Raw genomic sequence first — 13,622 nt, 5'->3', positions numbered from 1 at the left:
TATCATAATCACATATAATTGTTATCTTGCATCGAATGAGATTAACAATTATCTAAATTATTTAATTTATTTACTTATTTTTTTGCTTCTTATATATTGTATTGTCTCACATATTTTCACATTCATTCTTAGATAATTGTATTTCTTTTATTTTCTTTATTCTCCTTCATATTTTACTCTTCTCCATAACTATTCACAATTATTATATTTTAAAAGTAAACTTATTCACGATTATTATATTCTAAGAGTAAATTTGTTAGTTGTCTATTTAATTGCATGCATGCAAACAAAATATTCCGCTTTTAAAAACCTGAATTATTTGGTTTTTTCCCTAATGAGTAAAAACTAGGGTAGTAATAGTTGTCTTCTAAATGTCCTATGGGAGAGAGGTGAGCACATAACTCTTGAGCTTGGCCCTCTTAATTAACCAAAAAAAGGAGAATCTAGGCCAACTAGTGCCAAATAAAACAGATAAAGGAGTTCATTTCTCATGATGTGTTGTTCCTCTTTTTTCATGCCACCATCATTTTCTCACTTTTCCTCAAAACCTATTCTTGTCGGAAAAGTTATATCCAAGCAGAGTGAGAAATGAGAGTCAATTTTTTTTTGTGAAGGTGTTATTATTACGCATGAAAAATGGTGTTGAAGTGGGAAATGATCAATAATCATTGCTTGTTTTTATTTGGTAATGAATAATCATTGCATTTTTTGTCACTCTAGTCATTATGCTCCCACGTAATCAAATTATGTGATTCTTTCACACCAAAAAAAATATGATATGATTCATTGTATCTCATCGTGCTGACTTTTTTTGGGTGCTGATTTATAGTCATATTTTGATTTTGATGTCTTAGAAACTCTTGTCATAAAGGGTTAATACCATGTACTAGTACATCTACTTTATCAAAATTAAGGTGATAATTGGTTAGGCGTATCTTTAGTTATTTGCTATCGATATTTTGGAAAAAAAATGTGTTTGACGTCAGAGATATGTCAGTGGTATTGACATATGTGATAGCCGTTAAATATCTCGCATCGTATAATATATGATTTAAACATGTATTTATAAATTAAGATAATCATTATTTTTTAAGCCGATTTTATAGAGTTGAGTTAGATCAAAATTTTAATTCTAATTTAGTATAAGAGTTTATCGATTCAGGTTATCACAATTTATACACGTGCATCAAATTCAACAATAGACATAAGAGGGTATATTGAAAAACAAAGTTTCACAAAATTCAAGTCAACCACTGTTTACATCCACGCACAATAGTATTAGGCGTGAATGTGTGGATCGAGAGAAATCTAAATTTCGTATTGGTTAAAGATAGAGGTTTAAAAAGAGTTTATATATCGGTTTCTTAGGGATGAACTATGTCAAATTCATTATAAGATACTAACAGAGTCTCGTCTAAGATCCGTTAAACTTTCTACTATTAGATTTCTACTATTGGACCATCAAATCCAATAATGATAGGCGTGAGGGGTGTTAAGAGTTCTACGTCAAATAATGTGATATGAATATATATTTTTAATTGAAGCGATCTTTATCTTACAAATCGATTTTTTAAGATTAAGTTATACTCTACCCCAGGTTCAATTTATTCAATTTTTTGAATGTATTGCATATGTGTTATTGTCTGTGTCCGTATTTGTGTAATGTTATTATTTATCTTAGTGTTTAGATTATTGCAATTTGTAATACATCTGTAACCATCTTTAATGCAGATCTCGAGTGCTATTTAAAACCATGATGAACACAAAAAAATCACCTATGAGCATTTATAATAAACTCAAAATTTGGTCAAGTTGAATTACATTCACATCATCCATCATATGTTTATGCATATTATACATTGTGACAGAGATTACACATCTTAATAACATTTAGTCATGAAACTGAGTGACATTTTCGCCTTTGAAATGGAAACCGCGACCGAGTTTGTGAACTAGACCTTCCGGTTCCACTTCCACGAATACTATTTATACGAAACAAAGCATTAAATTTGCTCAGTTTTTTAGCAAATGATTTGAAAAACTTCTGTGCAGGACCTGTTTTCACAAGCTCTTGTTTCATAGACACATGATCTTTCTCCAAATCATTCAACCTCATTCTCATTCTTGTTACTTCAAGCTTCAACTCTCTATTCTCTCGTCTTACCGATGCGTAGTTATCTCTCGGTGAAATTGCTCCACTGCCTATTCCACTCCCTGATCTTTGAGGAAACTGGCCATGATTTCCACCGAACATGGTTTGATTGTGTCCTCCGTTCATCGCGTTTCGAAGCCTTATTTGCTCGTAGTAAAGAACTTGTACGCCTATTTGTACTGGTAGCCTTTCGTTTTGTGCTGCATGGCTGCATGCTTCTTGAGATAGTTTCTGACAATCGATTGTTTTGCTTAGACGGTATCGCTCCGAGTCCTTAATGTTCGAATGTACCTGTATATAAATAAATAAACCAGCAATTATAGTACGAGTTTAATGTTTTTGTATCATTACAAATCGAAAAGACAAAGGCTGAATCTCGATATCTTCATGTAAGTATAAATAAACATATATGTGATAGAGTAATGAAAGTATTTGCAGTAGAAGGGATTCGATTTCGTGTTCTAACCTTAAGGAAGATATCAACAGCTCGATAGAGTCCATCGCTTGTAACGCGAGCATGATCCGGGAGTAGTTCTGCGAGCGCTATGAATTTCGATGGCAAAAGGTTTGAGTCTAGTGCTACTTCAGTAAGAAAATTATCCATTAATTTGGATACTTTTAGAATCGAACTTTGTTTCGGAGATCCAGGACTGTCGAATTCATACTCGTACATCATTTGATTTTCATCTCTGAAATCACTATCTTCATCATCCACTTCATCCAAGTTTAGGAAAGTAGAAAAGATCCTCAAAATCGAATCTATATCATACATTGTGTTGTGAGTACTCAAAGGCGAGTTCGTTGGAATAAGAATGTCTTCAAGAATCGCCTGATCGAGTTGTAGACCGATTCGCCTCTCCAAATCACTTCTACAAGAAGTTGGCACCATTGTCGCTATTGCGGTTTTCAATAAACACGATAGAAACGCGATTGGAACTGAACTTTTCCTTGATTGAGTTGGTAGTAAACGAACTATAGTTTCGACAATAACCTTTTGTTTCTTCTGCGATTCTACGTCGAGGGAAGTAACACTACTAGTCCCTTGAAGAGAATTATGTGCATAGTTTACCAAAATCTTGCTGATCAAGTCTTGTTTTAGTCCCTTCGACTTCATAACGGATACAACTCGTTCGAAGAACTCAAGACTAAGAACATTCATCGAGTTCCCCCACCAATCTAGTGGTGTTTCCGGTTCCATTACCGATGTTGCTTTAGAAGGAAAATTATGATCAAGTTTTAACAAACCCGACGTAAGTTGCTCTTTGCACGCATTATTCGCAATCGCGTTGATTAACCTATTAACAAGATTTATTTCTTCTGATAAAGGAACAAGATTCTCACAATGGTGAAGAACATTTATAATGCTTGACGTGTTCGGGAGTACTACTTCCTTGAGATACGATTCGGCTCTCGTCACCAAATTCTTTTCTGAGAATTCTTCTGTCATTTCAAGAAAATGAGATGTGCAATGTAGCATAGCAATATTTGAGAGATTGAAATCAACATTGATTCCATAACAGAATTTTGCAGCTAGCTCAAATGCCTCTACACCACCTGGCACAGCCGGAAAACTTACGCGCGAAACTTTCGAATCTTTTGCATCTAATAGTAGTTTCCTAAATCTTCCACTCCTAGAAACAAGAGGAAACTGAAAAACAATTTGCAAAACTTTTAAGTTCTTAGTTCAAAAATCTTTCAACTATTCATTGAGACCTAAGAATGTAAATCAGAGAAAACCATGCTGAATTCATAGTTATAACACATCAATAGTTCTGTCTCAACTTTTTGGAGGTCTTGTGCAGATTAGTCACGGTTCAATCATCATAAAATATCCAATGGTCTATTTTGTCATGGTTTAGTCAGTGACAAATCTATTATAAGGCCGTGTTTAGCCACAGTTTCACAGTGACAAATTTAAGACTCTGTGCTGTAGCAGATGTTGCCGACCCTCAAAGATGACCCTACATATCAAAATCGAAGATAGATTGTTTCATTTACCTTATGAAGTGAAAAAGTTGATGCTCCTACTTGAATAGTAAGATCACTAGAAACATCAGAAATTGGCCTGCAAAAAAATACTCATTCTGAACCACTATAGATACATATATACATGAAAGTTTCAATGAAAATTACCAGAGACATTGAAAGAGAATCTACTAGCACAAAATGGAACTCAATCTAAGTGATTTGTACACCACAAATCAAAAGAAAAGTTAAACTTCCAAATCAAGATCTTGGATACGAATATTTTAAGAATGGCTATTTCAATAGAGTGGAACCCATTGATGCAAATCATTGGAGTTACAGTAGTATGGTCTAGTTGATTTCACAGTTGTCATGTTCTATATGAAGCCAAAAAAATTGTCCATTGTCGGTGAACTCCTATTACATCTCCAAATTCCCTTTCAGCAAAAGCTAAAATAATAGTTGATACATAAAAACACCAATTCAAATTCAACCAGTCTGACACAGACACGACACTGACAGATACACTTATCGTTACATTCTATTATTTTCATCTTTTCAAATTATATTATCAGTATTGTTTCAGGTGTCTGTGTCTCAGGATTCGAATAAATGCACAAAATCGGAGTAAAACATGTTAAGAAGTAATAGAAGAACATATAGTACCATTCAGTAGCATGTCTTATGCTTGAACTTGGACGAAAACTTCTTTTTCCAGAAACACTAGGCTTCAATTCACCAAGAGTTACAACTCCCATTTTCAAACAACTACTTCAGCCTCTTCATTCTCTTGAAACTCACATGAACCAAAAGAAAAAATAATCACTTATTTAATGAACTTAAAGAAATAATCAAGTTTAAGAAGAAGGAGAATGAATGCAGGTCTGGTTGCACTTTTGAGTGAAAGGTGGTGAATGTGTTGTGTGTGTGGTGTTTGAATTGAAGGAATCAAATTGTGCTTTTATGAGTTGTTATAATGAGTTATTAACTAAAGGTAGTTAAGTAAAGTTTAACAACATAAATAAGTAGATAAATTATGTGTAAAGTTAGTTAAAGTTGAAATTAAAATTTGAAAAGCATATGAGTTGGATTGCATTGCATGTTATAATGGACTAGTTAAGCTCAAATTATACTACATGTATGAATTGAATTGGTGGAAAGTTAGTATAATATAATGTAACACGAATGTATAATATGTGTGTTTATTTTAAAAATATAAGAATATTGTGATTGCATATTTGTGATAAAGTTGTCATCACAATTTCTCAATGTGACAACTGTTGGGTGAATGATGAATATAAACACATCATGATGAAAGCATCAATTTCTTTTGTTGGGTGGCTCTGAGTAGTCTGGTTAGTAATTAATATAAGCATTTGTATTCTAAAATATTTAATTATATTTAATGTTGAATACATAAGATCATGAAATTTAGACATTAGTGAATGTGTAAATAATATGAAGGTGACAGCATCATGGTGTGGGGTAAACATTTTACCCATCCATGTCCATTTGATATGGGATGTGCAATTGAGTTTGTATTCAACCTAGATTGAAATAAATACTATGAATTTCTCATTATTTCATATTCATGAATTAGTTTTGTTAATGTGAAGTTGACAAAAAAAAAATAGAAAAGTAAAAAGTAAAATTTTAGTTAAATATTATTAGATTCGAATCACTCGGTTTATTGTTCTAAAATATAAAATATGCAAAGAATAGAAAAGATATACACAATATTTTCGATAATTATACAATCAAATTAGAGAATATTAATGTTAGAAGAATAAAGATTAAAAAAAATGAAAGTAAAACACAATAAATAAGATTCATCTTTGTTAATATAATTCGTCAATAGTATACCTCTGCGGATTATATAACGACTATAATTTCTTTGATTTATGTTTAATAGTTATGGCTACAGTGTTTATATATATATATATATATATATATATATATATATATATATATATATATATATATATATATATATATATATATATAAATAATACTATAGTTCAATTTACAATAATATTCATGAATTGTATCACAGGGCTATTGCCCCCATACTCCCAAGTCACCAACCAATAACAAACGGTTGGGCCTAAGACGCGTTTGAAATTTCTACATATTGTGTTCCTCTTTGTTGTAATATGATTCACTCTCCAATTTGTCAAATATCGAATTTTTATGAAGACTTACTACATGGCGATCACATCTTGGCAACTAGGAAATTATTTCTTGCTTAACACTGAGAAACATGTAACAAGTTCAAGCAATGCTTGTTGACCGACTTAGTCAACATATCGGTTGCATTATCTGAAGTAAGAACCTTTTAAAGTAATATAAGTTCAGATGCAAGTAACACTCTCATCTTGTGAAACCCCACATCATTATACTTGGTCTTAGCATAATACACGTATTTGTTTGCCAAAAAATAAAACCCTGACTATCACAATGCAATAGAACTCCACCTTACTCAACACCCAATATTTTCACCATTCTTGTAAGTCATAAGGCTTCTTTGGCAGTTTCATCTGCTGTAATGTACTCTGCTTCAGTTATCGATATGGCCATTATAGATTGAACCAATGATTTCCAACAAATAAGTTCTCTATTAAAGTAAATACATACACTATAGTAGACCTTCTATCATCCATATCACCAGTTAGTCTGAATAAAAATATCGTACAATAGTAGGATCACTTTATTCACTATTGAACAGGATACCATGATATGTTGTACCCTTCAACTACTTGAAAATCCACTTGACTAGTTCCCAATGACGTTTGTCCAATTTCGACATAAATATACAAACTTGACTTACAACTTGTTCTAAATTTGGTCTAGTGCAGATCATAACATACATTAAACAATCAATAACACCAGCATAAGAAACCTTTGACATATACTCAGATTTTGCATATGTCTTTGGACATTGATCCAATGAGAGTTTAAAGTGATTCAACAACGGAGTATCATAACCTTCAAATTACTCATGTCAAATTTATTTATCATCTTGATAGGTAAATTAACTAGTGTACTAATCTGCCATTTTAGTAATAAGAGGGGAAATCCCTAGTACCGATCTCAATGACTTCTTGACAATGCAGAGTTTTGAATGAATTTCAGTTAAATAAAAGCTTTAGGGGTTTTTGATTGATTGGTTAGATTATAAAAATAATTGCAAATAAAGTAAATAAATTAATTGCACGGTTTAATAAGATATGACTAATATGCTAGGGATAATGTATGATTCAATTATGTGACGGCTCTGAACTCATAATGCAACAACAGATTTTAGATAATTGATTACAGATTCTCACAAGTGTTTACTCCTAAGTCTTTAGGGAGAAAACCTTTAATCATTCAACCTAACTCTTATGTCCATAGAGAAGTATGGATGAAATTAAGCATTAATCAAGAATAATCTGGTTCTTATAGGGTATTCCTAGTCCTAGGTAACATCTACTATATAATATTCTCAAGCAGATCAGGAACAATGGCGGTCTAGCCTAATTGTTACTCATAAATCAAACTTCGTTTGTCCGACATAGAAAACATTAAAACAGTCAAGAGAATAAATCAAATATGATAAAATAAAATTGTTATTGCAAAGAGGAATTCGAAGTCATTACAAATTTGAATCAGGGACACCCCCTAGCATTGGGGGGTTTAGCTACTAATAGAAATAAAATAAAACATGATAAAGAGTGTTGTCATTACATAAATTTTAGATGAATTGATCTTCAATCGCAAAAAGCTCCTGAAAATATAAATCCACCTTGAAATTTTGGGTTCTTTAACCTTCAAAACGTGTTTTTCGTCTAAAATTTGTCCAACACTTGTAAATTCATGTTTTCCAATTAAATAGACAGTGTTTTTTAGCCTTCAGTAAATTGGTCCTCCATATGCGTATTGCCCAAGTCCATACGCATATGGCCTTGCTTCTGGCCCTACCAAATATGCGTAAGCCAACATGGTGCGCACTCAGGCAGGTCCCATACGCGTATCATCTGCGTATGGGCAGAATCTTATATTATCCTTCCTTCTGCTAGTCCTCGTATGATACGGGGAAGGATTCAGGTCCTTATGCGTAAGACACAGGCCCATACACGTATGGAGAAAAGCATGTTTTTTCTCCCTTTTGCTGGTTTGCGTGTGCTACGTATAAGGGTTTGTGGTCATACACGGATGATACGCGTATGGGCAGAGCCACTATCTTTTTTTCCTTTTTCTTCTGCTTCCTTGATATGGCCCGGTCTTTTCTCCGATCCTTGATGCTCTTTTACTTTTAACCTGCATCCAACATACCACACATACAAAAAAAATGTAAAAATAGTCAAAAGAAACTCAAACTATAAAAACACTGTCTTGGCACAAACTGACTCAAAAGATCAATAATAAAGACCAAAATTATACAGTTCACTTGGATTTTTGACGTATGAATTATGAAAAATATAGTACAAATGGTGACTGATCACAATCCTAAACTTAGCTTGTTGCTTGTCCTCAAGTAATACTCGAGACAAAAGAAAATTTTGTCACCCCCAAATAATTGAAAATTCAACTCTACCACAATACCTCTGAGTTCTTTCGCAACTCTCTCTTGCTGCTGCATTCAGTTCCTTCTGCTTACCACACTCGATTGTTCTGTCACACTTTCACTTTGAAGTACTATTTCACCTGTCAGCTTATTTCATACTCTCACCAAGACGCTTCAGGGTTAAAGTGTTTACACTCACTATTCACAATACACAATACTGAATCATAAGCTTGAATAAATTCTCTTTTCATATCAAAATGCACACCACACACACTTTTTTGATGTCTTTTAGGTTGTAATGGGGCTTGGGTTACAGTGGGATATTATATGGATGAACAGGTTTGGTTCAGAGTTATTGCGGTCATTCTCTTTACTGTGTTCCTTCTAATGTATCATTGTTGGAACTTTTCTAGTATTTTCCTTTTAGGGTTAGCATTCATGGATTACTCATTTTTTGGATTTTTCTTTGATTCTTTGTATCCATGAGTTGTCCTTCCGGTGAGTTCTTTCATAATTTTTTTTTAGTTGATTTTTCAACTTTTCTTTCTTTTTCTTTAGGTGAGCTCACCTTTATTAATGTTACACAGCTACCCCAAACTTAAAAGTTTCTATCCCAACAGCAACCCCAATCTTAGAAGGGAACACATATTCAAGAATAAAACACAATTACTCTGAACAAGGTGAGGAAGTGTGTGGGCCATGGGTTTAACATGTGGTATTTACACAAACAAAGGGATGCAAGATTAAAAGGGGTTAACAATGGATGATAAGATATGGGATGGCTAGAAAGGCTCAGGGTGAACACAAATAACGTGCCTCAGTATGTGTAATAACGCAATCAACATTCAAAAATAACTTACGCAAACTTTGATTGATAAAGACATAACTAACTATTTTCTCATAAAGAATATTGTGTTTGGCTTTTTCTGACCTCACCATGTTGGGTAAAGCTGACAAACTCAGAAGTACCTCTTGTGTGATGTAACTTCATGTTCAGTTATGATAAACATTGTTCCCTGTTAGTAGGACTCAAGAAAATCACGTCCAATCACTCTCAGAGGTATCACCACTTAGGGGTAAATAAACATAGACGCCCGATCATTTTTGTCTAAGTGAACCATGTCAACCACTATAACGAGTAATCATCATTTATTCGAAGAAAAAAACAAACACTTTGGATTCAATGAAACAAGAATTCTATTAAAATTCCGACCCAAAATGAGCAATTACAAATAGATTAAAAACAAAACAAAATTACAAGCACTAAAAATAACAAACAGAAAACTTAAATAAAATGAGAAATCAAAAATCAAGATAAAAATGAAAAAGAAAATACAACTGAAATCTAAACGTCGTCATCATCATCCTTGTATTGCATGTCAGCATCAAAATCAATGAATGTGGATGCATCGACCTCCTGATTCCCATGTACAAGAGCAGAGATAAGGGACATCAATCCTAGTTGACTCTCTGGAGTATGTTGTTGTTGATGTTGCGGATGAGGCGACTGCTGAAATGGACTCTACTACGACTGAGGCTACTGATGACCTGATCCTTCCAATTGGATTAGAGTCTATATACTAGGGTACTGATAACGACCATAGCATGGGGCCGGTGGCTCTCCTCCAAAGCGGTCTCGAAACCTCTGAGCAGCTACCCAAGTGTCTACCTGGTGATTCAGATAACGGCTAGACAACCCAAAGTGTGCACACATATCCTGCATCATGCAAAAACGACTCATCCTATCAAAATGTGTTTATGAATCCTCCTCAGCTACAGTCAGAGTTTCCAGAGGCACTCCGAGAGGTATGCCCTTACTAGGTGGGATTCTCAGTCCTGTATCATCTACTCATGGTTGCCTAGTACCACTCACTCCAGCACTTTGATCCACTTGCGCCACAATGTTCCCCTTCAACCAGAAAGGGTCCAAAGATCGAGCTAGCTTCACCATCTTTCTGCCGTCCAGGTTAGCTACCCCTGCCTTCTAACATAACAGTAGGACCACAGTAGCATGCTCTAATGACTTCTTTAGGGACTGAGTTATCTCATACATATCTCCAATAATAATTTTGCCTATGTTGACAGGATAATGCGTGAGAAGCAGGTATAGCTCGAGATCTCTCTCAGCAATCAAATCAGAGCCCCTTCGGTTTGTATCCAGAGTGTGATGCATGAAGTATGCCCATGCCTTCGAAATGGGGTCCATATCCATAACAATCATTTTAGACAGGCTGGGTTTTATCGTTTGTTGGAAATCTTTACTCGGCTGAGCTAACATGTCTCACATCTCCTTATATGGTCAGTCGACTCGAGAAGAAGATTTCATCATATGGAATTTGCATTCTCGAAACTTACACTTTATTACTTTATTAATATTCTTCCAAACAAACTCTTTTTTTCCCACGGACCTAGGATTCCAACTCAGTAATAGGAGCAAATTTTTCATTAGGCTTTGTAGGCGTTTGCATAAAATTCAAGAACCAGTTCGCGTGCTACATGTTGTATTTGTTGATTGAGGTATGTCAGTTTGTGCTTTTTGAGCACCTCAGAAACCTCTGGAAATTGGTCTGGTTGCAGATTCCAGGCCCTCTCCTTAATCATTTTACGCTATGAAATGATCTTAAATTGTTCAACACGCGCGACAGATCTGAGTCTCTGAGGATCATAAGATGAAGAAGACATGTTTTGAGCAACATGGAATACTTATAGAACAATCTAGAAAAAAACAAATAGAAAATGCAGAGAGAACAAGTGATACGAAAAAGTTTGGGTAAGGGAAAATCAAAAAAATGATGAAAATTGTACGGAAAAACAATATAAAGGTTGCATTAAACATGATACATGTATGATACGCGTTACAACAAGGTCCATATGTGTATCATACGGCTCATACGCGTATGATACGAGACAATTTTCAGTTTAAAATGATAGATCACATATGATACGCGTATGGTCCAGTTTGACCGTTGCAATACGCGTATCATACACGTAAGAACTCAACAAAAAGCTCGTTCCAAATCTCGTATGGATCTTGTATGACTCTGTGATATGCGTATAGAAGTGTCATACGCGTAAGACCTAGCTTCCCATTGTAAGCTACACGTATCAGTAGAGGAAAACAGTATTTTGCAGCCCCATATGTGTATCATACGCGTATGGACAGAACATGATTTTCAAAAAAAATAATCTCTTTTTGTTCAATGTTATGTCTATCTGCAATCCTTTCTTGGCTCTGACTCAACATGACATCAACTAAAGTATAATAAATTGATACCTCCGTTGGGTTGTCTCCCAAGAAGCATTTCTTAACGTCCTTAGCTCGATGGCCTAACCTTTTATCCTTCAAGTCGAACATCTTCTACTAGGCCAATTCCTTGTCCTTGGTAGTAGGGTTTCAGTCTCTTCCTGTTAACCTTAAAAGTATCTCCATTATTCATAATTCTTCAGTTTTATTGCTCGATGAGGGAACACTTTGTTAACAACAAACGAGTCACACCATCTAGACTTCAACTTTCTAGGAAACAACTTTAAGCTGGAATTAAACAGCAAAACCAACTGTCCTTCCCAAAATTCTTTTTTCTGAATCTTTTGATCATGCCATTTTTTTGTTCTTTATAAACTTTGGAATTCTCATAAGCTTGATTCCTGAATTCTTCTAACTCATGAAGTTCAAGAATTCGGGATTCGCCAACTTTTGTTAGATCATAGTTCAAGAATTTGGAAGCCCAAAATGATTTCTTCTCTAACTCAAGTGGTAAATGACAGGCTTTACCATGAACTAATTGATAGGGAGACATACCTATGGGTGTTTTGAACGCGGTTTTGTACGCCCACAGTGCACTATCCAGTTTGATTGACCAGTCTTTTCGAGAAGCACTAACAGTCTTTTCAAGAATTTGTTTGATTTGCATATTCGACACTTCGACTTGCCCACTCATCTAAGGATGATAAGGACTGGCAATCTTGTGCTTCACATTATACATTTTCAACAAATTCTCGATCAACTTATTCAAGAAATTGGTTCCTTCATCACTAATCAATACTCTCGACACCCTAAACCTTGAGAATATACATTTACTAAGAAAATTCACCACCAATTTAGCATAATTAGTTGGTAATGCTACAACTTTTATCCACTTTGAGACATAATCCACTGCAACAAAGATGTAATTCTTTCTAAAAGATGGGGGGACCCATGAAATTTATGCCTCATACATCAAATAATTATATCTCTAACATGGTATTCTGAGGCATCTGGTTTCTTTTGCAAATATCCCATGTCCTCTGACATTTGTCATATTCTCGAACTAGGCAGCGAGCATCCTTGAACATAATAGGCCAATATAAACCCGACTGGAGAACTTTTTTTGTTGTCCTATCTCCACTAAAGTGTTCTTCATGTTCTGAATCATGGCAAGCTTTCAGGATATCCCTCTGCTCTTCTTCCGGAACATATCTTTTAATCAGCCCATCTACTCCCATTTTGTATAGGAATGGGTCATCCCACAAATACAACCTGCAATCATGTAAAAACTATTTCTTTTTGCTATAATCGAAATCATCAGGTTTTGCCCCACCTACCAGATAGTTCGCATATTCTGCAAACCACAGAACACTAGTGATAGCTAAAATGTGTTCATCAGCAAATGCATCTTGAATTAGGTGTTTCTCTTATGTTTCCTTAATTGGGGACATGCGGGACACGTGATATGCAACTGTATTTTCACATCCCTTTTTATCTCAGATTTCAAGATCAAATTCTTGAAGAAGAAGTATCCATCTCAAGATCCTTAACTTTGATTCCTGTTTAGCAAACAAATACTTTAAAGCTACATGGTCAATATACACAGTAATCTTAAACCATAACAAATATGATATGAATTTGTCAAAAGCATGAACAACAATTAACAACTTCTTTTTGGTAGTTGCATAATTCATTTGAGCAGGGTTAAGGACATG

General features: G+C 34.5%; 1 protein-coding gene across 2 annotated transcripts; it reads right to left on the bottom strand.

The window, feature by feature from the left end:
* Nucleotides 1-1,771: 1,771 nt before the first annotated feature.
* Nucleotides 1,772-5,272, bottom strand: LOC127132715 (BTB/POZ domain-containing protein At1g03010). Of its 2 annotated transcripts, none has more exons than XM_051061681.1 (4): nt 4,784-5,272; nt 4,151-4,217; nt 2,619-3,800; nt 1,772-2,443 (listed from the first exon to the last, which is right to left on the bottom strand). In XM_051061681.1, exons 1-4 carry the CDS (start codon nt 4,873-4,875, stop codon nt 1,895-1,897), a joined length of 1,890 nt encoding a protein of 629 aa, XP_050917638.1. In that variant the 5' UTR covers nt 4,876-5,272; the 3' UTR covers nt 1,772-1,894. The 2 variants fall into 2 exon arrangements, with proteins under 2 accessions (XP_050917638.1, XP_050917639.1); XM_051061682.1 differs by lacking the exon at nt 4,784-5,272 and adding an exon at nt 4,286-4,732.
* Between the last annotated feature and the right edge of the window lie 8,350 nt (nt 5,273-13,622).

Source organism: Lathyrus oleraceus, chromosome 3 (genome assembly GCF_024323335.1).
Source record: "Lathyrus oleraceus cultivar Zhongwan6 chromosome 3, CAAS_Psat_ZW6_1.0, whole genome shotgun sequence".
Lineage (NCBI taxonomy): Eukaryota > Viridiplantae > Streptophyta > Magnoliopsida > Fabales > Fabaceae > Lathyrus > Lathyrus oleraceus.
Note: the sequence above shows the minus strand (reverse complement) of the source record. Positions and strands in the feature narration are given on the sequence as shown.

Coding starts and splice junctions, on each gene's coding strand:
- LOC127132715 (XM_051061681.1), bottom strand. CDS start 4,875: ATGGGAGTTGTAACTCTTGGTGAATTGAAGCCTAGTGTTTCTGGAAAA. Junction 4,218..4,783: donor ATAAGACATGCTACTGAATG/GTACTATATGTT, acceptor ATTTTTTTGCAG/GCCAATTTCTGATGTTTCTA. Junction 2,444..2,618: donor CTGTTGATATCTTCCTTAAG/GTTAGAACACGA, acceptor ATTTATATACAG/GTACATTCGAACATTAAGGA.